Genomic DNA, 25,377 nt, shown 5'->3' with positions numbered 1-25,377 from the left:
GAGTTTGAAAGATCATGAACTCTGTCTGGGACCATGAAATCCACCTCCATTAGACTGACGGTCTTATCTCATGCAGTTCAAAGCCTGCCGAGTCACTGATGGACACAACACTGAGGCTCAAGCCTGGGCATGCCCTGAGCTTCAAAGCACATCTCTACGATTAGAAAGAACACTGACATCGTCAATTGAATGTTACTTTGATTCAAAAGAAAATGAAGCTGATTACATTTACTGCTACAAAAAAGATGCTCAGCTACAATCTCACAGTCTTAATCTCCAAGTCACTCAACAACTATTTACATAAATGACTGGGCACCCCACTGAGATAAAATGTGAGAGATGCTGACATAAACAATGTTGGTTTATCTTGGCTGGAGAGTTTGACAAGCCCTTACAGCAAGAAAGTAACCTCATAGGACAGGAAGTCTCTTCAGAGGGGTGATAATGACCTGCTCTTATGAGGAGTCCCTCAGTGAAGGTTGCTCCGGGACAGAAACACTAGTGGGTTGTGAGACATTCCCGCTGCTTCTGGGAAGGGAGTGGTAACAGCTGGCATAAATGAACCGACAGGTGTTGGGAAACCACAGGAATCCTGGGAAATGGAGTTCATCTCCCGTCTGACAGACTGTGCATGGAGAAACTGCTGACCCAGGAACAGTTTCCTGTTTCTCTGGCCTTCACCAGAAACCATTAGGAGCTAAATGAAAAGATTCTTGAACTGCATATAAGGTCAACATCCATCTACTTTAAAATGCTGAATCATGCAAAGTCCTCATCCTCCCCAGCTATTCCACCATCTTGCAGGCATCCGTCGCCATTTTGGGCAGGCAGTGCCGCATGGCTGTTTGCCAAATAGAATAGTTCCTCCAGCAGATCATGATGACAAAGCAAGGGACATGCACGATCCTAATTTAGAGAATTCCTCTGGGAGCACTTTGGCAAGCCGTCACATCTCAACCACAGGCTACAGATTAAACACCATCTTAAGAGGACATTGAAATAACACACTTATTGTGGCCTTTGCCACAACGACACTCAGCGTCTTAATAGTAGAATATTATGAAACCCCAATCATGTCATAAATCGAAAGAATTCACACAGCTTCTATAAATAGTTAGCCGTTAGCTCTCCTCATATAAGGAAGCATCAACGCACATAAATACATGGTGAGCAAAGCATCTGGCAACTGCGTGGTAATCGCACATCACCACTTGAATAAATCAATTTACTCGTGCTGCCCAAACTCACAAGTCAGATAACGTCTGAGGTAAATCAATACAGGAGCAGAATTTACAAAGAAAGCCTCCTCACCAATCGGTCTCTGTGACGGTTCAGCCTATGTGTGATAACATGGATGTTGAAGATCCTGAGCATGCTCTGGCGGGGTTGCAATCTCAGACCCTCTGCGTTTTTCCGCCGTGATCGCAGCCTCTCCCAGACCCCGTCCATGACATCTACTTCGACGGGGAAGCTCTCCACGTGGTCCCGTTCCCTCGCCTCCATACCTCCCCTGGGCAGCAACCTCCGATCACAGGGCGTGGTGAGGCCAAGCATGGAGCTCCTCTGTAGGGCCATACCAGCCGAGCTAACACGTCAGTAGGGCAGCACGCCAGTGGTTAGACAGAGCAGATGGTGTGGCTGCCAGGTCCAGTTTCGGGGATGGGTGGAAGGGCATACAGTATTTAACGCCCAGAGCAAGCGTTACCCTCTCAGTCGGGTCGCTCTCTTGGCTGGTTCAGGTCTTATTTTAGACCGCCTCACCCTGGGCGCACCCCCCACCCCCTGACCATTCTTGTCTTGCTCTGCACTAGTGCTGCTTGCCTCTCCATCACGTGTCTGATGCCCGCTCATGCCCTTTAAAATGTTGCCTGGGGTTACATCAACCAAGACGGCGCTGGTTAGCATTGCCAAGCCCGAGCCGAACCAGGAGCTAATACAGAATTCTTACAAATACAAAAAATTAAAAGTACGATAGCCTTTCTAAAGGGGGGAGGATTAGTTTATTTAAAGACAAAAACAAACCAACTATGAAGACGAACACAAACCAACTACCCTGACGCATCTATGACACGATGTCATTTCCTGTATTTTTCACCCCAAACCCCCTTGCTCAGGTCTCGGGTGAGACTGTGATGACATTGCCATGGAATTCAAAGCAGCTTAGTCATGCCAGTGCAGCCCATCCATTCCACACGCAGTGACACCATCAGCCTGCATCTGTACAGTGAGCGCTCCACATCGCACAGTGCACACTCACAATGTTAATTTTACATCCACCATCTCTGCTAGTACGCTGATCTATAAAGTGTTATATCTTGCTTCTAAAGTGTGACCACTTTAATCTCCTACTGCTCCATGCATACAGATAACCAGCCTAGAATGTGTGTATGTGTGTGTGTGTGTGTGTGTGTGTGTGTGTGTGAGTTTGTGTGTGTGTGTGAGAGAGAAAGAAATAAAGAGAGAGAGAGACAGAGAGAAAGAGAGAGAAAGAATGCACAAGAGAGGCACGTGCGTTCAGAATGAATCATACCGTGAACGTTCATCCGCAGTGCTTTTAGAAACCTTCTCAAATGTATAAACAGAAAGTGACATCAGCAGGAGACACAGGTGAAATCCTCTAGAGCCACAGGCCATTTTTCTAAAACAGTGAAATATCATATTTGAGTAGTACCAGAGGCAAGGTCTAGCCTCTTTAAAAAAAAAATTAAAAAAAAAATACCATGACACATACACATTTTTAGGGCCAATAGTTTTCCGCGAAAACGGAAAACGGACGGAATACGCGGAATGGACCATCTGAAACGGAATGGCCCACTGAAAACGGAATTGCAACTTTTCAAACGGAAACATAATTTTGTGCATCAAAATCGCCCAAAACCCCCTGTATTTTACCCTGTAAGACTGAATTTCTTTCAAATAAACACAACAACGATCGCAACAATGAACAAACATTAATTAAAGAACAAAAGCGGTCAGAAAATGTCACGTCTGCGCTGAACTCTGCTCCGGCCACGCCCCCCTTTTCAACGGTAGTCACGTTAATTTGCTCATCTTCCCAATCGCATTAAAAACTAAAAATGTTAAGTCTTCTGTTGTGTTGATGGCTGGCAAACAACAATCTAAGAAGGGCACGTATTATTCACTGAGTTACCAATCAGTCTAATTTATGGGGACTAATTAGCACTGCACTGAATTACATTACCATGAGTTATGCTACACAATAACAATTACACAACTAATATTACTAGATACATACAATAGTGGACATTACACTAGGCAACATGGATCTCATTCATATCTCATCCAGTCGAAATCTTAAAAGGATTGAACCCATCTTTATTACAGCGTATCAACATAAGAACAGAACATAGCTAAATCTCCGCTTAGCATCATGCTAATCACTACTAATAGCACGAGCAGGTAGCCCAAAATTTGGTATTTAATACACAATCTATTACAGAAGCAACTTCATGAAAACCCTTACTTTCATTAAGTATGCACATAATGCCTCACATACAGGTCGAACAATGATGATTTAAGCATTGGAAATGTATAAGGCACAGTATGGTCAACTACTTAGCGACAAACTGAACTCGACAGTATCTTAACTGTGGGTGCTGCACGCAAGCAAACAGCGTTGCTAGGCAACATCACTATCAACAGAGTTTTTCATACAGTTAACGTGCAGAAAGGCATTATACGGCTGTTTTTATTTTTTTGACGCGGAATCACGGAATTACCAAAAACGTGACACGGAATTTGCTTTTTTTTGACGCGGAAAACTATTGGCCCTACATTTTGTGTACCATAATCATGTTAGACAATGTTGGATTCAAACTGTAACCTACAGCAGGTTTAGTGAATTAAATCGTTAAAGTGTAACATGGCTGTCCAATTCAGGCAAGGATTAAGATGCGATACATTATCAATGTGAAATATCTGCTCTGCCCTGTCATCCTGGGAGTACTGTATGGTCTGGGAGGTTTTAGGTAGCCGTCATGACAGGGGCTGTCAGAAAGAATGTGTGTGTGTGTGTGTGTGTGTGTGTGTGTGTGTGTGTGTGTATGTGTGTGTGTATGTGGGGGGGGGGGGGGGGGGGGGTGGGACGGTGGTGGGATAGGTGATGCGGTATGCAGAGAATGCTGGGATATGTGACCCCTGCGACCACCGATGCGAGAGGGTCCGGCTCAAAGGCAGTGAGGCCTCAGCATCCACCCACATGCCAAACATTCCTCCCTTGCTCTCACACTCCCCACCCTCTCCCACACACTGCTCCATGGGACTAAAAATGACCAGTGTCCCAAGGCCAGCATCTCATTCCCTGGGAGAAATCCTTACTTACCGGCGTCTTTCTGTGGCGTTTCCATCAATCAAGAAGTCTTTAAGCTGTGTGGTCCTGAGAAGTGTGTGGGTATGTGTGCGTGCGAAAGAGGGAGGGAGAGAAAGAGAGAGAGGGTGTGTGTGTGTGTGTGTGTGTGTGTGTGTGTGTGTGTGTGTGTGTGTTGGGGAGTGGGGGTTGACACCATGTGTCGGCACTGCCATAGTACATTAGTATATTAACCCATGTCTCTACTCCACCCTGATTAAGTAAACATATCTTCATGCCTTCAAGCATATGGCCACAAACTCATACACTATGTGTGTGTGTGTGTGTGTGTGTGTGATTAAACAGATTACTATGCCCCGGGCTGTAGGTTGGGGGATATTAATCCTTCACTCCAAAAGGCTAGAACAGCAGATTTACACCGCCAGGGTCAGAATACGAGAGAGCGAGAGAGAGCGAGAGAGAGAGAAGAAACCACTAGAAAGTATATTGAAAGTAGGTGAGAGATGAACAGTGGAGATAAGAAGGGACTATATAAATGTTATTAGGTTAAGGTCTGACAGTGACCAAAACATCCGTCTTATGCTCCAAACAACACTTTGATTGGATAGTTCATGAAAAGCCTACTCCATATGCGGTTACTATAGTTACTAGTCACGGATTATAGTTGCCATATGTCTATAAATGGTTAGAAGACACCTAGAATGATTATTTTTGCTCAGTCACCTAGTGATTAATAAGAACACCCCATAGTGTTAAATATATATATTTAAATAAATATATATAAGAAGACTCTAGCACCCTCTAATGGCCACATGTATTATACTTCTCTACTTTCTGTTTGAAAAGCAGCCAATCATTAATTTATGGCTTGTTTGGAGTTCCCTAGGCATGTTAAGGCTTTTTGATCAAAGCAACTTGCGTACTGATTCACCAAAACAAACAAAAACAACACCACCACCACCAATCATTCAGGTGCTGTCCTAACAATATCTTACTCTGTCCAATCCGGTAAAACTCTGCACTACCCAATTACCTCCACAGAGGAAAATCCATTGCACACACACTTCCCGGCGTACAAAACAAAACAGAGCAGAACAACAACAAATTCAGATGAACAAGAGCAGAGAAAAAAACCGAGACAGAAAGAATGAGAAAGTTGAAGAGTGAGAGACGCCTCTGGCAGTGGGCACACCACCTGGGCTTCATAGTTTTATTCCAAAAGTCTACAGTCTGGAAGGAATGCTGGCTTTCTTAAAGAAAATGCCTGAGCAGAGACCACCACTGTTGGGAAGACAACCCATGCCACCCAGACAGAGCCAAGATGGCGGCAACAACAGGGAAACGGCACACAAACCCCACCTGTGGTTTCGGTCATTGTCAGCAACAAGAAAGAAGAGACCACCATCTTGAGACCCTTTAAAGACGCTGAGGAAGACCGTCTCCCTGAGGTCTTTTTGGTGGTCTCCTCTTCTTGTGTTGTTGTTGTTGTTGTTGTTTTTGCTGTTGTTGTTGTTGTTGTTGTTGTTTTTGCTGTTGTTGTTGTTGTTGTTGTTTTTGCTATTGTTGTAAGAGAAGGTGGGAGTACCTGATGGCAATGTGCAAGCCACAAGCACATTCCACGGCTCTGACTTCTATTCATGGACTGAGCAAAGGGAGGGGAAACAACGCTGGATGCTGAGTTCATTCATTCCCAAAAAAGGACAAAAGCAAAAGGCATCTTTTGTACCCATTTGACCCTCCTTGTCAGGTTCACAGGGATGTTGTCTTTATATGAGGCCCAGTGATGGTCCTGGTTGGGCTATACCTCCACAGCAGTTTTAGAAGGCTACTTTACCAAACGTGAACTGTATAATGTATAATATCTCACTTGAACAACTCACTAGGTAATTTGCCTACAATATACCAAACAATACATAAATCAATAAATATATAGATAAGCAGAGAACTGAAATTGATCAATGAATGAATAAATCCAATAGTTGCTCTCTATTATTACACAGCCAGAAATCATGAGAAAATACTCGCTCTGAAGGGCACTTGACCTTACTTTCATTTTCTACACTAGTAACTCATGTGAAGTTATAGGGAATACTGGACAACCACAGTGGGACTGACAGCATAGAGGTATTGCGATGTGAGACTTCCTGGTCTTGAGGAGAGAGAAGGAGGGACCTTTAGCCATCCATGTCCCTTAATGACCAATGATGCAGGACTGGAGAAAAACAAGAGAGGATGAGACAGAGAAAGGAGAAACCCAATGGTGCTACAGGCATCCTGGGAAATAAAAAGAGAGAACGTTTGGCCTGGCCCTCGTCTGTGACCTTTGACCCCTGCCCCTTCTCTGCCCTGCTCTGCACCAGACAGCTGCACCTGGGAGGACCCGTCGAAGGCCATCTGTCCCTCCCCCAGGGTCATTCCCGCCCGCGGATCCAAAACAAGGCACCCTCCCCGCTCAGCGGGAGCTCCACATTCCACGCCCCCACCTCACGCCACCTCGCGCTCACGCCGACTAACAAGACACAGACATATAAACAATGGAACAGACAAAACTAAAGCCCGATGCTTGGTGTTCTAACAGCTCTAGAGCTAGAACCTCTCAAATTGCAACTCCTCTCCTTTTTACACACACTGTCTGAAAAACTTTTAACCAGCTAGCTCGTGAATCGCCAGCGGGTAATATTTCATTTCTAAGTGGCCTCGTTGGACACAGGACGACATGAGGGTTGCAATGGTAGAAAGCCTGGGGTTGAGGGTCACATGGGCCAAAGGGCGAGGTCCTTGTTCGGCGTTTGACCCGGGAAGTTAAGAAAAGCCCTGAGGGCCCAAGAGTAACGCAACCTCTCGGGTCAGCCAGGGAACGAGAGGTTGGGACCTTCAGCATAACATCTGTGGTCAAACCAATTAAGAAACTCTCACTTTACACACCCACACACCGCGCTCAACATAGACTCACCCTGGCTTTGTACACATCACCTTCAGAGGTTTGTACGTACACACATGCACATTACACACATCATTATGTACTCGTTAAAAAGAAAATGAAAACGTTCCAAGTTGAGGAACCATACTGGGAAATTTGACTATAAATGTAGGAGGGCTTGAAAAAGGTTAATAAACACCTGCTGCAGAGTTGTGCCCATACCCTAACCCTAACCCAGACTCCTACCCTACATGATACTATTTCCAACTTCCAGCATTCCATGGGTTTTAAATTTGCTCCAAGTATATCAAAACTCACTAAGAAAAATCCTAATAATTTTTCCAGGTTTGAAAGCTACTAATAAATAAATAGCTTGGTTCAGATATTTTTTAAGATCAATCAATCTTGAAATCTTGCTACAACAATATGTCATGGTCATGTTTGTCTTCTGAATATCACTTCAGCAAAAGATCTTTTGCTTGATTAAAAAAAAAAAAACATCAGGCAATAACACACTGCTGAGGAACTGATGATTTCCCCTAAGGTGCAGAGACTCACCAGGAGAAGGCTGGCGTTGGAGCGTTTGTTCTGCAGTCCCTTTGGACAGTCACTGCTCCTGCCATCATCTGTGCCGTGACTTGTGTGTGAAGAAGTCCCATCTGTCCTTCCCTCATCTTCCTCAGTCACCTCGTCCTCTTCCTCCTCATCTTCCTCTCCTAAACTTCCCTCAGAGTGCTCAGAGTTGTAGCAATCATTCTCCTCTCCCTCCTCCACCTCTTCTTCATCATCATCATGTTCCTCACCACACTGTCCCTCCATCTCCAACTGTTGAGCATAATGTCCGCTGTCATTGTCCTCAATATTGTCACCATCATCGTCATCTTGATCTTCGCCATGGCATGTGCAGCTCTCGCCCCCAACATCTGACCCTTCTCTAGCTAAACTGTCCTGTTGATGTTCGTCACCCTCCTCCTCGTCCTCATCATCACCATCATCATCATCATCACCTCCATCATCATCACGGCCCTGCTCGCTTTCTGCCTCCTTCTCCTCCTCTTCCTCCTCCTCGGCTGCCACTGGCTCCAGCATTCCTTCATCCTCAGGCCCTTCCTCCACACTGGTGCGGACCGAGGAAGATGAGGAGTTGGAGGAGGAAGAGGGGGTGCTACCTGGTGAGGTTGGCGGGGCGATGATGGTCGTGGTGGTAGAGGCAGTGGAGGGTGTCGTTGCTGATCGCTGCCGCCTTTGATGGCCCCTGCTGGCAGTGGTGCTGGTGTTGCCGGGCAACAGCAGGTCCTGCTTCATCTCCACACTGACCAGCCGCTGATTTGCCTGTGAGCATTCAGAGCATTCTAGAGACGGAGAGAGAGAGAGAGAGAGAGAGAGAGAGAGAGAGAGAGAGAGAGAGAGAGAGAGAGAGAGAGAGAGAGAGAGAGAGAGAGAGAGAGAGAGAGAGAGAGAGAGAGAGAGAGAGAGAGAGAGAGAGAGAGAGAGAGAGAGAGAGAGAGAGAGAGAGAGAGAGAGAGAGAGAGAGAGAGAGAGAGAGAGAGAGAGAGAGAGAGAGAGAGAGAGAGAGAGAGAGAGAGAGACGAGGACGAGAGGTTAATTACTAGTACAATTTAAATCATTTTCCCCTCATTACTCTATTCATCCAAATCCATTTGGGCTCTTATGTTAACCTTTTCCCAGCCCCCAAACATAAGGTTTGAGTTTTCATTTGGTTTTTAAGTATTCCTCTTCAGTGCATCCGTGAATTCTAGGGGTTTTCAATACATCCATAAACAGAGAGAGGACATTCGAGCCACTACTCCAGTTTCACAATAACAAGAAGCTTCTCCACATGGACACAGCATAAACTCATACCTTAAAAAGACATGTTCAATCTAAAGGGAAGCTACAAAGTAGACAGTTACTCTGAGGAGACTTTAACCAAATAATATAGACCTTGGTACATTAACGATCAGATGACTGTTCCCATACCTACCGGCTCAATGACAGGGTACTGAAATAGCAAATAAGCACCGCTCAGGACGTCAATCTAAAAGATCCAACCCTAGAGAAAGAAATGTGACTACCTTGGATATTAGACCTAAATTGTGTTCATATAAGAATCTTTAGTGTCCACAGCACTATTTAATTAATAATGCTCAAATGTGTCATCATATTTGCAGTGTATAGCAAATACCGCAGATGAAGGCTCTAGTGGCGAGTGCATGACTGTCCACTAGATGGCAGTAGAGACTACAAAAAAAAGTGGGGGTGGGGGCGAGACTAAGGGGCACAACAGATGAGGAGGCCTCAATACCTCACTCACCATCTCACCCACTTACTCACCGAGCCTAAATCTACTGTAGTATCAAATCAAAGACAAAGTGATGGGGGGGGTTTGCAGGTCAGCAGATACCTGCCACACTAAGTCAGCAGGCCTGGGTCTTCCACTGCAGCTACTCCCCCGTAAACTAGGTCACGCCACTGTTTGCCAATCTGTGTTCTCCTGCGATTTATAAATAATTAGGGGAAGTTTCGCTCGCCCGTTCACTCGACATCAGATCACACAGCCAGCTAGGGCTGTGCAGCACACCATCTGTCAAAACTCCTGATAAAATCTATTGAGCAAACATGGCCCTGGTCAGATGAGCACACAGGCAGCTTAAGCGCAGGTCCCAACCACAGGAGGCAGCTGAGATGTGGGAGATGTGCGGGGGTGTGCCGGTCTTTAAAGCCGCTGGGCTGGAAGAGAAGGTCTGAAATGGGAATGGATTTTACCACCACAGGTGTAAATGTGACCGTGCTTCAAAAGGGAACTAGACTGTGTGGGGTTGAGGAGTCAAACTCCCCTTGGTTAAATTGAGGGAAGGTGGATAGCGAAACTAACAAATGGAGTCATCAGTGTGATGGTGAGAACGACATGCTAGTTCTCTTCCTGCATCTGTCAGTTGAGACCTAATTACCAAGTATCCATTGTGGAGGTGGTCAAAATATACGCAGGTATTCGTAGGGATAGGCGCGCTCTACTTCAAAACAAATATATAAATGCGTTTTCGGGTACGAGTAAAAGAATGTAAACTATTGGTAGAATGAAAACCGCACTCTCAAGCTTTTCTCTTTTAACAATAAGACCAGTTTATTAGGCCGAAACGCGTTTGTACTAAAATAAACTGGTCTTATTGTTAAAAGAGAAAAGCTTGAGAGTGCGGTTTTCATTCTACCAAAATATACGCAGGCTCAGGGAAAAAAATGTCTACTTCTCATTTCAGCGCAATGGCTTTTTGATTTTAAGTCTGACTGTATTCAGTGAAAGATCTGCTTATACAAACAAACTGGTGTTCATGCATTCAGATGCATAAAAAACCTAGCCATGATGAGAAAGATTACCTACGGTTGAGTTTTACAGGAGGGAGTGAGATACTGTGTCTCTCAAAACAGAGTAGTAGAAAAAAAAAAAAACAGTCAACAAAAGTGTAACAGGACAACCCTTGTCTAGAGCCATGATTAACACCACTTTCACTTGCCTTAGACAATCTACATTTTCCATCACACATTTCAATTGAACTGTGCACAAGCAAAATGACCTTGTTGCTTAAAATGTTCTCAGTTGCTAGTTCAACAATTAAAACGGTTGCCATTCGAGACAGTATGCAACAATTTGCTGCTTTTTAATATGTTTTTTATAAGCAAGTAGTCCTGGCATCATCTTTAATTTTGTTTTCATGGTATAAAGTCATGTGAAGGACAGATAAACACCGCTGTTGTTCCAACTTGCCTCAGCTATGCACTATGAGGTTTTGTGGTCCAGATTAGACCACCACTCGAAAATGTATCTATAAAAAAGGAAAAATACACAGCCTTCACTACAATAACCAAAAGACACAAGTAAGCAAGCTATCAAGCCATTTCTCAGTGCCAATTGTGCTGTTATTTTACGTTTTTGCATGCCTTTTCAGGAGTTACACTGCTAGTGTTCGACCGAAACGCCTTACTACTGCAGCTTTGTTTCACAAAGGCAAAGTAGACGTCATCACAGAGAAAAAGGCACAGCCAGCAGTAATGAAAATATTATTTATGGAGAGGAAAAAACTGCTACGAGTGAGCAATGACCAATAAGTGTAGTATCGTTTTGGTAAGGACTAGCCTAAATTTGTTCAGGATGCCATTTTTTTTTACTGACAAACTACTCCCTGTATTTATAAAATGTCTCAAAAGGTAAAGGTTTTAGAGCTTAGAAACAGTCACAGTGCATACATAAACATTCATATTCTGGTCATTTTGAGACCAAATTCAAGTGTCAACAGCCTTCAGAAGCTGAGATACGGACGAGGACGCCAAAAAGGGCATAGCAAAATCTCGGTGTTCGCTCGGGTGACAGTAAATGAGAGCACCCTAGTTTTGTTCTTTCCAAGACCTGCAGAAAAGCTAAAAGGGGGACAGAGGAATATCTCCCAACATATTCAAATTAATTCATTTGATCAGGCTTACAATATACAATTATTTCAGTGTTCCTTTACACTACTGTATGATTCTCTGCTAATCCGGAAGGCCCTGGGAGGTTGAAAGCTAAAATGCTTCATGGAGAACTTAATTGGACTGACCATGCTCTAGGCTAGTGTTTATTTTTTTCGACTGGTGAAGACTAGCCTATATTAATGCACTTGTTTTTTCGACTGATGAAGACTAGCCTATATTAATGCACTTGTTTTTTCGACTGATGAAGACTAACCTATATTAATGCACTTGTTCTTTCGACTGATGAAGACAAGCCTATATTAATGCACTTGTTCTAACGACCGATGAAGACTAGCCGATATTAATGCACTTGTTCTTTCGACTGATGAAGACTAGCCTATATAAATGCACTTGTTCTTTCGACTGATGAAGACTAGCCTATATAAATGCACTTGTTCTCTCGACTGATGAAGACTAGCCTATATTAATGCACTTGTTCTTTCGACAGATGAAGACTAGCATATATTAATGCACTTGTTCTTTCGACTGATGAAGACTAGCCTATATTAATGCATTTGTTTTCCTCAATGATTATGATTAATGTTTGCCACAGTGAGGAAACCCTCATCACTTCTGGATAAATAGCTATGAAAAGATAGTTACAGAGGTGTCCCCTATCAGTGCAGTAGGCAGGCTACACATATAGGATTTAGCATTTACAACCAGAAATACCAAGAAATGGGCATTGCCACCTCCTGACCCACCTGACTACTATAAATGCAGTGCCATCACATCTCACAGAATAAAATATCTGTCAAAGATGGTTTAAGCATTGATTTTGTCTGTACCTGCTGCTGTTAATAAAATGTCATAATGGTAATGGGGCATACAAAAAACGCAACCAAACTCTGTTACAGATTTTGCACTGACTCATCAATTTACCAGATTAAACAGATACTGTATAGCTCAGTTCCGTAAAATTCATAGAGTGAGATGGGATTTGCATTTGATAACACAGTCAAACAGGAAGTAAAATTATGGGACAACAAAAGTAAACTTTACAGTTTTACAGCAGTACAGACAATATGTTTGTCAACAAAGGTGAAGACACATGAATTATAGTGTTTGAGACTTAGGCCCAATCTCAATACTTCCCCTTACCCCTTATCTTACCCCTTATCCTTGAAATTGCGCGTTCATGTGAGGGCTAGTGGTGTCTCAATACCCAATTTGATCAAGATTAAGGGATAAGATCGAGTGCTATGTACCCCTTATTTTTAAGATTATTTGAGAGCTCACTTGAGAGCTCACTTACCTCCAAGGGCTATCCCAGATCACATAGCGAAACCAGTTCGGGAATTTTCCCAAAAAAATGGCTGCTTGAAGCGAGGAATATTTTACATGAATAAAGCTATCTACACAACTTTTTATATGTTTATAATGACTCAGTTTGATCTGAAATGTACTACACGAACGATGCATAGTATTGTAAGTCTTAACTGAAGCTTTCAAACGGTAGTTTTAGGATACAATTAGCGCGTATACCACCACTCCATTGGCTTATATGGTAGCTTGCCAGCTATCATGCTACATACACTACATGTAAGTATTTTTGGCTTATAATTAATTTAAAAATGACGACAGTCTTGTTTCGTGCTCTACACAGTTGTATACATATATATTTGCAACCATGTTCTTCATTAGACTTTTTTTTAAATCGCTAGTTTCATAGCTCATACAGTCACGCATGACGTACCCGAAAACGAGTGGCGTCTCATTTCATAGGGGAAAGTTTTCAGCCCTTGGCCCTTACACTTGCAAGTGCTAGGGTTAAGACAAGACAAAGACAAAGCAAAAGGGGCAAGGGGAAGGATCGAGATTCGGCCTTAGGCCCAATCTCAATTCTTCCCCTTGCCCCTTATCTTCCCCCTTACCCTTGAAGTTGCGTGTTCATTAGGGCTGTAACGATATTGGATCGAACCGAGAAATCGCGACACTCTGAGCCACGAACCTGCATCGCGATGCGAGGAGGCAGAACCGCGACATGCCCTCAGCGGTCACTTGATACAAAAAGTTTGGTTCGCTAGTAAAGGCGGCTGCTTGCTTCAGCGTTGGGGTTAATTGTTGCGCAAAATTTACTCAGTGCAGTTCATCCTCCCAAAGGTTGCGCGTGTTGTCATGAGCCTGCCATTTGCTTGGCAGATAGGAAGCTGTTTCCCTAACAGAAAGTCTGAAGCTTGAAGTTCTTTTCAAACCTTTGCTTGGGTAGCACTGCTAAACTGAGCAGACATGCAGACTACATTTTAGTAATCTCATCACGTAACATTCGTTTTCTAAAAACAATTACATAGTATTGCATGTTTTACTGTGGTAGAAAATACGTTAGCTTAATGCTAACGTATATGGGAAATCCTATAGAGACCGCTCTAGGTATTAGCATCAATTAATTCACGTTAATGTTTTTGTATGAGCCTGACATTTGCTCTGCAGATAGATAACAGGTTCCGAAGTTTGTTGAATGTTTTTCAACAGCATTGCTTTGAGTAATAAAAACCTCAATATTTGGTTATAAATTGTTTCTTCATTTTTTATAGCTCATACTTATTCTAATGTGAATGAGAAAATATATTTTAAAAATCGCGAGGTAAAAAAAAAATAAAATAATAATAATAAAAATATCGTGGGGTGTATCGAACCGTGGGTCAAGAATCGTGATACGAATCGAATCGTGAGGTAGGTGTATCGTTACAGCCCTAGTGTTCATGTGAGAGCTAGTGGTGTCTCAATACCCAGTTTAATCAAGATTAAGGGATAAGATTGAGGGCTATATGGCCATTGGAGTTAAGATAATCCGAGACCTTACTTGCTCCTCCAAGGGCTATCCCAGAGCACACAGCGAAACCAGCTCGGGAATTTTCAAAAAAAACATGGCTGCTTGAAGTGAGGAATATTTTACATGAATAAAGCTATCTACACAACTTTTTATATGTTTATAATGACTCGGTTTGATCTGAAATGTGCTACACGAACGATGCAGAGTATTGTAGGTCTTAACTGAAGCTTTCAAAGAGTAGTTTTAGGTTACAGCTAGCGCGTATGCCACCACTTTATTGGATTATATGGTAGCTTGCTAGGACTATCCTGACTCCATGCATGTGTACAGATAACTTTATTATCCACGAATTACGTTTGCTTCTGTGAATGACAGCACTTGCTTTGGAGACATCGATCCGTGCTTTACATGTACCGTCCACAAAACAATTACGATTTGTTTTGTGCTCTATACAGCCGCTTGCTATTTATCTACGGTTTACTGGCATGCCTGAACGGCAGCATTAATAGGGCCAATAGTTTTCCGCGAAAACGGACGGAATACGCGGAATGAACCATCTGACACGGAATGGGCCATTAAAAACGGAATTGCAACTTTTCAAATGGAAACATAATTTTGTAAGTAAGTAAGTAAGTAAGACTTTATTTATATAGCACATTTCGTACAAGAGTTGCAATTCAAAGTGCTTTACATAAAATCAATAAGAGCAAGCAGCAGGAGCAATAAAATAATGGTCAACATCGTATCAGAACCTGATGTTCCGATAGGCTTAAAATATTAAAATCATCTATCTATACATCCAGGAATCTCTGTGTGTCTGTCTGTCTGTCTGTCTGTCTAGGGCGTATCTCCCTGATGGTAGTTCCGTTAGTTATGAGATTTCGCATGTAGCTTACGCATTTCATGAACCTGTGCATCCTTGATTTTGAAGATTTTTGAATTTATAGTTTGAGATATTTGTATTTTACCGTTTCCCGTAGGAAACAATGGGTTATCGTCTCCCGTCCCGTCGGCACTATGGGTAGTGACGTCACAATCAAACGCGTAGCGTTATTAAACTATCCTGCCTTCACTCAAAGTTCAGAATACCGTTGGATAGAGGAGGTGAGGTCCGCATTCAAATTCTTCTTGGTGAACAGATACAGACTTTTGCTCAGGTAATCTTAAGACAGTGATTGATTTTATCTATTCGTTTATTTTTAAGCTTCTTTATAATCTAAAGACAGTGATTGATTTCGTTTCGTTTATTTTTAAGCTTCTTTATATTAAGTTTCAAAGTTGATGCGTATGGGCCTCGCATGTAACCAACTCTCATTACCATGTTAAGTAGTATATTGTAGTTTGATGTATTTGTATAAGAGTTAGCTTTCTATTCAATGTTGATGGTAAGCCTAGACCAGTGACCATGCGTTCATGCATCTACTGACACAATGAGAGGTTTTCAGATGTGTCCCGATGTATCTGTTGTAATTCGTGTGTAGACTTTGTTTTCTCATTATTGCAATATAATAAACCTCAGTCTGCATTTACCCTGGCTGGGAGAGGCTGTCATTCGGAAGATAGTGTGTGTGATCGCCTTTGCTCTGTGTTCATTAAACCTGTCAGAGTGTATGAATAAACGGCTGGGTGCCAATCAAAATCACAACGCAAGAGTGGCCGCTACAAATGGTAGCTTATCTATCTATAAATCCAGGAATCTCTGTGTGTCTGTCTGTCTGTCTGTCTAGGGCGTATCACCCTGACGGTAGTTCCGTTAGTTATGAGATTTTGCATGTAGCTTACGCATGTCATGAACCTGTGCATCCTCGATTTTGAATGTATAGTTTTCGAGATATTTGTATTTTACCGTTTCCCGTAGGAAACAATGGGTTATCGTCTCCCGTCCCGTCGGCACTATGGGTAGTGACGTCACAATCAAACGCGTAGCGTTATTAAACTATCCTGCCTTCACTCAAAGTTCAGAATACCGTTGGATAGAGGAGGTGAGGTCCGCATTCAAATTCTTCTTGGTGAACAGATACAGACTTTTGCTCAGGTAATCTTAAGACAGTGATTGATTTTATCTATTTGTTTATTTTTAAGCTTCTTTATAATCTAAAGACAGTGATTGATTTCGTTTTGTTTATTTTTAATAGGGATGCACCGATACCGATACCAGTATCAGGTATCGGGTCGATACTTCGTTAAAATACTCGTACTCGTACTCGTTTTAAATTACCGATACCAAAAACCGATACCCAGTGTTGCGTCTTAACCCGTGTGTTTTCTTCTCCTCTACTGTCTATGCCTGCCAGGTGTGAGAGCGCCGAGTTGCATAGAGGTATTGCAGACAGATAAGTTGAGGTTGAACTTGCAGTTTAAATCAATTCAATAACAGCTTGGATACGATGTGTGGAGGTGGCTTGCGTAAGATAACGGTTTCGCTAGAGATTTTAAACTTAACACGTACGACCTCCAGTAAAGGTAAGTGCTATCTTCGGCTTTTTTATGTTGTGCAGTTAACTTAGAACTGCTGTTACATAGGCAAAGTGTAGGGGCTAGCTTACTGTCTTTAGCGACGCTGCGCCTAAAACATATTATTGCCATTTGCTACGGTTGATTGACGGGGACGGGAATGTATTTGTTTTCTCCTCTTTTACCCGGACGCATTTAGGTATCGAAAGGAGGACATGTGAGGGTAAAAGAGGACGTCTGCCTTGTCTTGTGTTTCAGGAATCTTGTTGACTTGCTAGTAGTTTGTCATAAACACCCGCTAGCAAGTAGCCGCTAGCAAGACATCCCGTTAGCGATGTTAGCAAGGTTGTTTTAACACTCTTGGACATTGATGCTAGTATTACGTTTTTTTTTCTTCGTTTTTCCGCCTGATGCTAATATTAAGTGCTCTTGCGTTAACTTATTTGCAATGTTATTGTGATAGCTATGTTGGCTAGGTTGCAAACAACTTCCCTAACACAGTCAAACATTAGGCAAGTGTCAATTTGGCTGCAAGAACGTAGCCCAGTTCATTGTCAACATTAAACTCAAGTAAGAAATCGCTATACCGTTGTGCTGCCTTAACGGCGATTTGGACTCATTTTAAGATAAATGATGACAGGAGTAAGGCACAGTGTAAGATCTGCACTGTTACAGTGTCGAGGGGCGGAAAGGAAAGTACTTTGTTTGACACAAGCAATTTGATTTTAACATCTGAAGACGCACCATAGTGCACAAAGTTCACTCATGCCAGTGGCGCAAGAGACCAAAGCAACCAATCTTGTCTTTCAAAAGAAAAAAACGCGCACGCACACAGACAGCGAGAGAGAGAAGGGGAGGAAGAGAGTTGTTGATACTTTTGTAACTGAACTGTGCTCATGTTCTTATTCAGGATAGTTCTGTTCACTTTTTGTTAAGCAGACTGTGTTGTTAACTATGCAGCAAATTAAATTGCCATCTGTCTATATTTACATTTTGTCTAATGTGATGATATTGACTCTTTTTTTTTTGTTTAAACCAGAAAGCTCTGTTTATTTTTGGCTTGGGATAGCCTACTGTTAATGTTGTACTATAGGCTTGACATAACCTGCAGAGGATAAAATAAAATAAAATCTTTCATGGAAACCAAATCTTGGAAGTATCGGTATCGGTACTCGGTATCGGCATGTACACAAATAAAAGTACTCGTACTCGTATCGGTTTGTAAAAAAGTGGCATCGGTGTATCCCTAATTTTTAAGCTTCTTTATATTAAGTTTCAAAGTTGATGCGTATGGGCCTCGCATGTAACCAACTCTCATTACCATGTTAAGTAGTATATTGTAGTTTGATGTATTTGTATAAGAGTTAGCTTTCTATTCAATGTTGATGGTAAGCCTAAACCAGTGACCATGCGTTCATGCATCTACTGACGCAATGAGAGGTTTTCAGATGTGTCCCGATACTGTGTGTGATCGCCTTTGCTCTGTGTTCATTAAACCTGTCAGAGTGTATGAATAAACAGCTGGGTGCCAATCAAAATCACAACGCAAGAGTGGCCGATACAAATGGTAGCTTATATTGATAAGCCTCGGAGGCTTTCAGATTGTACATTGCTTTCCCATCTGTTGCTATGGAGTCCACGAAATACGCGCAATTCTCGCTGTAAGTTATGTCGGGCCACGTCGTCATGTTATCCTCCCAGTTCTGCACTGAACAACAGCTAGCCTACACCTACGTCTGCTAACACTACAGAATGCATAATTCCTACGGGCACTGCACTAGTAATAAAACCATTCTTCCTGGTATTTAGCTCAGTCGAAACCATAGTGCTGCTCCATAGATTCCGCCCTACCCTGTTAAATATTTTCCCTAGCTATGTTTCCCCGCCCAAAATCAAAATGCATCAAAATCGCCCAAAACCCCCTGTATTTTACCCTGTAAGACTGAATTTCTTTCAAATAAACACAGCAACGATCGCAACAATGAACAAACATTAATTAAAGAACAAAAGCAGTCAGAAAATGTCACGTCTGCGCTGAACTCTGCTCCGGCCACGCCCCCCTTTTCAACGGTAGTCACGTTCATTTGCTCATCTTCCCAATCACATTAAAAACAAAAAATGTTAAGTCTTCTGTTCTGTTGATGGCTGGCAAACAACAATCTAAGAAGGGCACGTATTATTCACTGAGTTACCAAAGCAGTCTTCTTTATGGGGACTAATTAGCACTGCACTGAATTACATTAACATGAGTTATTGCTACATAATAACAATTACACAACTAATATTACTAGATACATATAATAGTGGACATTACACTAGGCAACATGGATCTCATTCATATCTCATCCAGTCGAAATCTTAACAGGATTGAACCCATCTTTATTACAGCGTATCAACATAAGAAGAGAACATAGCTAAATCTCCGCTAAGCATGCTAATCACTACTAATAGCACTAGCAGGTAGCCCAAAATTTGGTATTTAATACACGATCTATCACAGTAGCAACTTCATGAAAACCCTTACTTTCATTAGGTATGCACATAATGCATCACATACAGGTCGAACAATGATGATTAAAGCATTGGAAATGTATAAGGCACAGTATGGTCAACTAGGCCTACTTGGCATAAAACTGAACTCGTCACTAACTTATCTGAGGGGGCTGCACGCACGCAGACAGCGTTGCTAGGCAACATAACTATCAACAGAGTTTTTCATACAGTTAACGTGCAGAAAGCCATTTTACGGCTGTTTTTTTTTTTTGGAACACTGAAACACGGAATCATCAAAAACGTGACACGGAATTTGCTTTTTTTTGATGCGGAAAACTATTGGCCCTACATTAACGTGACAACATTAAAAACTGTCCAACGACAGACCAATAGAATCGCTCACATAGTTCAAAAGCAAAAACTTTAATTATTCAAATTAATTTCACATATCACCTAGCCCTAGTTAAACCTGTAAAACCGACTCACACAGGCTAAAAACACAGACATGTGCATGAGTGACAGGGGACATCATGCCAGGTGACTCAAGCCTGGATGACCCATTTTAGACCAATTGCCAGCCTCAGTGTTTGATGCGTCACCAGTCTAATGTGACTTGGTCAGCTGTCCTTTGTGCAAGACAAAAAAGCAAAAGAGGTTTTCAATGTGAAAGGCTGTAAATAGATCCTTAAGGTTCTAGATGAAGTGTTCTCCCTTTTGCATAGAACCTTTTCAGCAACAAACGTTTCACTCAAAACTGTAACTGTAAAATCCTCACGGGCTCCAAAAGGGTTCAGTCATGGAAAAAAGAACAAAAAAACCTCTTTTTAAAGTTTCATCATCTCAAATTGTTTGCCATCAGAGGCTTTGGAGTGTTTTAGTGAGAATAAGAACCACACACCCTTCAGTCATGCAGCAGGTGGTTGGTTTGAGTGAGATGAGCAAACATTGAGTGAGATGACCAACCAAAAACAAGCACGTGGGCCTACTTCCCTTACTGGTGGTCTAAGCACTACTTTTTGACGTTTGAGTAGTCACCGGAGTTGTATCCAAATTCAAACTGTACTATGGCAACCCAAATTGTTAGCTTTAGTGGTTTGAAGTGGTCCCTGATCAGGTTTCCTACTTTAAATAAAAAAAACAAGCAAAAAACAAGGGAGGATTTTCAATCAAATATGTGTTTTCAGGCATGTCCAGCCCCGAGTCCTGATATATGACAGTGGCCTGATATCACTATACACTGCTGGGACCATGAGTTATTTTCGTCTATGCCTGGCTTGCTGCCAACTAGATCCTCACCAGGGCCTATAAACGCTCCTCTCCCCTCCACATGCCAAGCATGGCACCACTTATACAAGGCCAAGGATACCATCACACCAATATTATGTAAGAGGGGGAGCAATGACCTGCACTGCCGAGTCAAGAAACAAGGAGGCAGACCGTGCATAAGAGTGGGTTTAACCTGAGACTTAACTCTTACCTCCCTGGAAAGCATTTGTTGGGACAGAGACAATACAAGCTGCCAATCGGCCTTTACATCTCAACTCAAGGCACTGCAGGGTTCCCCACACATAGATAGACATAATAAATAAATGCTTCCTCAATATTAAACTGTGTCCATTAAACTGACGTGAAATACAATTGCAGTCAACGGTGGGATGAAATGCAGAGATCAAACTATATTCAAGCTTGTTCTCAATTCTAATAGTCAGTAGTACAGTGTGTGTACTGCGCTGCATTTAGAGTGCACACGAGCCGAGGACCAGGTGCTCAGTAGGACGAGCGCCAGACGTGTCGTTGCCAAGGTAGACAATTAACTAAACTAAACATGATGCTTCGGAACATCTCCCGTGGCTATTGTCTCCAACAGGGAGGACAGCATTCTAAATTCAGTCTGGATTGCAGGGGGGGGGGGACTGTTAAGGAACTCCAGAGAAAGTGGAGTTCCCCCCACACATACAAATAAGCAAGATACAATGAAGATAAAATGCCTGCCCATAGTATCCAATCCAATTGAGGGTCTTTGCTAACATCTGGTACAATCACCATACATTTACAAGTATGTCATTTCTGCAAGTTCATCAAAGAAATCACCTCAATGAAATGAACTCTACCTGTTTGCTTAACATTCAACCCTGAGGCATCGATTCAATCAACAAATATGGCATCATAATAAGGTTCAAAAGAAAATCCCTTATATCACAGCTGCCTGTGGGCAACATAAATGATTAGTAAGCATTAGTTACGTTCACAAAAACATTGCAGTGTTGAGCTCGGGCAGGCATTATTCTATGTGGGACAGAACCAAACCTAAGACTTTTTAGGGACAGCATAAATAATGTCTGAATACAGGGGACTTAGGGGTAACAGGTGTCAGAGTAGAGCTGTGTGTGCTGTTTGTCAGTCTGCATTCAAAGTAGTTAGAGCCATTTATGCAACTTTGGCTCTCATCACAACAGCAAGATGTGCCTTTTAAATCAAGTGAAATGAATATGACATCAACAAATTAAGCACATCTTTCATCTGATTATGGTTAGTGTTTTGGTCACCTACTCTAAACGTATGAGGAGGGGGGTGGGGCGGGTGGGTACCGGGTCAGATGCTACTTCTGCTGAAAGCTCTAACTTTCTAATAATAGTGCTAGCAGAGTACAAGCAAGGTGACAGGACAGAACAGAACATCCTCAGATCCATTCACATCCCACTCTTGACTGAAACACACACACGAGAAACTGAAACACACACCGTAAGCTTTCATCATGTTGTTTTCCACACTTGGCACTCACTTGCAAGCCCTCACAATCACCCACGCCCATAAACTGGAATTCACACTTCTTCCTCACTCTCCTTTAAAGACTGACAGAGGAGACAGGATGTCATAGCTGAAATAGCCCTGCCTTTTGTTGTGTCATGAAACAAAAGAATAACAAGATAATATTAATCAAACCGTTTGCCTGGGCTAACTGACATTGTTCTTGAAGTTCAGCAGTTTCCTGTCATGTTTGGCCCTGACCTCTCCAGGGTAGTACTCACGAGTAAATCAATAGTTTCACTTCTCTGTCCACAAAAACATTTTGTTTTGTAAATAAACACAAATGACGGTGCAGTAAGTGTTCTAATAGCCTGGACTGCACAACGGAAATCCTAACCCCGGTTGCTGCTGGTGACTCGGGCATTGATATGACAATCTAACAATGGATCCGAGTCTAATCTAAGGCATTTACGCACCAGAGAGACTCAGTTTTTCGACAGGCAGACAAATGCGTTATAAACACATGCCCGCTGAGAACACTGCCACTAAAAAGCATTCCTCCGTCCTTCAAAATCCTGACAAACCAGTCACGGTCATGAAAGCTTAGTTCCCCCGCCCCTCGTAGAGTTATCAGCGCCTTCCTCCAGCGGTCCAGGCCATCTTCCCGGGAGAGCACAAACAATAGAGCCCGCTGAATTCGGAAGCGTGGATGCATGTGGCCAGCGGCGATAATAAGCGAGAGGGAAGCGCGATGCCAGCGGCGTCTCCTATGCACGAGCTCAGCGAATCCGCGAATCACAGCGTGATGGTGCGAAGCAGCCAAAACAAATACAGCAAAACAGCTGTATTGAGAGCGTATTCGCAGCAAACTGAGCACAGTCGCCTGTATCGAATCAAACGACAAACCAGCGGAAGAAGCTCAGCGTTAGGCACAGCACAAGATGAGTTTCACATCATGGCTATTTAAATTTCCCGGGAGGTGGCCATAACGACACAATGTTTGAAGAAGACTTGATACAATACTTAACATCGACGCACACATCCAGACACATCAAAGGGCGATATCGACATCACTGTGCGCCGCATTGTTGACAAACAATATGATACGAACATTTAAAGGCAAGCGACCATACTGTCGGAAACCGGTCTCAACGTGCACGTGGAACCGACGAATCGTTAGTAACTTCGCTGTTTATTGGTAGCGTTAGGTTGCTAAAGAAGTTTAACGGAAGAAGTTTCAAACAACGTAGTAGTCCAACACATACCTATTATATGTTGTAACGTTAAACGAAGACAAAAAGACTGTGCGATAGCAGGTACTCTAAATCACTGAAAAACATCAACAACGTGCGATTACCAACAGAAACATCCGATTTCCAAACGTCATATATTAGTACATAGCTAACTACTGCAAAACAAACCTGACCTAAACTTTCTCTCATCCAAACCTAAGCTTTCAAACTCTTTGACCACTCGCGGTTTCCAACGGTTGTCGTCTCCCGAATTTGTTTTCAGATTTGCCATCCATTAACGTTATTTATATAAATGCACGTGTTGCAGACGAGGTAATGTTACTCACCTTAGAAAAGGCTGGAAAATCTGCTCGATACCACACCGAGTCAAGGTGCTGAAACTCGTTTTTAAATGTTCCGATGGACAGATGCCCTTGATGTCCACTTTGCCGCTCTCCCACTCATCTAGTCCAGTGGTGAGGCTACCCTCCCCCTAAACTGCAAATGCTAAATCGCTATCGCTACGTCGTCCTCCCACTTGCTTCGCCGGCTACGATTGCAAGACCCCTTATAAGATTCAGCGGGTTATTTGAAAGTTTGATGTCCGTAGTAATGATTTTGTAGAAAATGGTTAAGTACCCGAGTAAGGCTCTTCGCCTATTTGTTTGCTTGAACACAAAGAATCGGTGGGAGAAAACCACTCACTTATCGCTGGTCTTTTCCCCTTTCGCACAGACTCCTCACAGAGGGAAACCTCGACGCAGAGATATGACGTCAGATTCTCTATTTATTTCAAGTTGGCGCCTAATTGTGACTCACAGAAGAACGATCAAAAAAAACAGTTACCTCTATTCTCAGTTATAAGTAGTCTAGATAACGTAGGCAAAGCCCACATTTTGTAGAATAGTTTTTTTTGCCAAATTAGTGCTTGAGTTGTTTGCTATTTAGCCTTTTAATTATGGGTGCATGAATCTTGTTTTCTGAGCCATTTTACACTGCAGGGAAAGACGCTTTAAGAATCTGTCATGAGACTCAAACAGCTGCATGGAGTATTTGGCTAAGGCAAAAAAAAAAAATGTCACAATGTTACTTGTAGCCTAATGTTTGTCCTTTTTGAAGACATCAAAGCCCCATGGCCATTGCTACAGAACAGGCTAAACTGATGACAAAGGATACACAGCCCCTTTTCTCGCTGACTTGGTATTCACTTCCCTTAAAGGCACCCAGTGCAACTTTTGAGGCTTAAAAATAAACATTCAATTTCTAGTCTTTTTTACACGTAGTAAGTTTCAATAACTCCATACCATTACATACCGACATTCAAGCAGCAAAGATGAGACGTCGTTGTGTGGTGAGAACTGATAGAAAATCGATAACAACAACAATCGTCGCCATTTTCTTTATTTTTTTTAACCTACAATAAATAAAGCAGGCTTCCCGTCAATGGAAAAATGGCTTCTCCCCACCGGCGATTGTTGTTGTTTACGATTTTCTATCAGTTCTCACCACACAACGACGTCTCATCTTTGCTCCTTGAATGTCGATATGTAATGGTATGGAGTTATTGAAACTTACTACGTGTAAAAAAGACTAGAAATTGAATGTTTATTTTTCATTGAATGTTTACATAAAGTTGCACTGGGTGCCTTTAACATTGTAGGCTACTAACAAGTGTTTATTACTCACTGATATGACCTGAACTGTTCTGTAAAGTCATCCCTTAATTAGATTCTCAGGTTGGAGGGCCATGTGATTTTCTGTCCCCAGGAGCATAGTTATGTAGGTCCAACAAATAGCACACATATAAAGAGATGGATGTGGATGGGAGATCAGGGAGAGAAAGGAAAGTGGAATGCCACCAAGGAGAGACCTGACAAAATAATGGCGTCTGTAAAATTGTGTTTATCATGCCTCTACATTCCAAATG

The 25,377-nt window shown here is 42.5% G+C and overlaps 1 protein-coding gene across 1 annotated transcript in view; it reads right to left on the bottom strand.

Moving 5' to 3' along the window:
- LOC308365123 (F-box/WD repeat-containing protein 7-like) overlaps positions 1-24,174 on the bottom strand; it is a 56,579-nt gene extending 32,405 nt beyond the window's left edge. The window contains 2 exon segments of the mRNA XM_080838460.1: positions 7,806-8,599; positions 23,798-24,174. Of these exon segments, the coding sequence (XP_080694586.1) occupies positions 7,806-8,552 (747 nt within the window). The 5' untranslated portion in view covers positions 8,553-8,599; positions 23,798-24,174.
- Positions 24,175-25,377: the final 1,203 nt, after the last annotated feature.

Source organism: Sprattus sprattus, assembly GCF_963457725.1.
Source record: "Sprattus sprattus genome assembly, chromosome: 5".
Lineage (NCBI taxonomy): Eukaryota > Metazoa > Chordata > Actinopteri > Clupeiformes > Clupeidae > Sprattus > Sprattus sprattus.
This window is presented reverse-complemented; position numbering and strand designations above follow the sequence as displayed.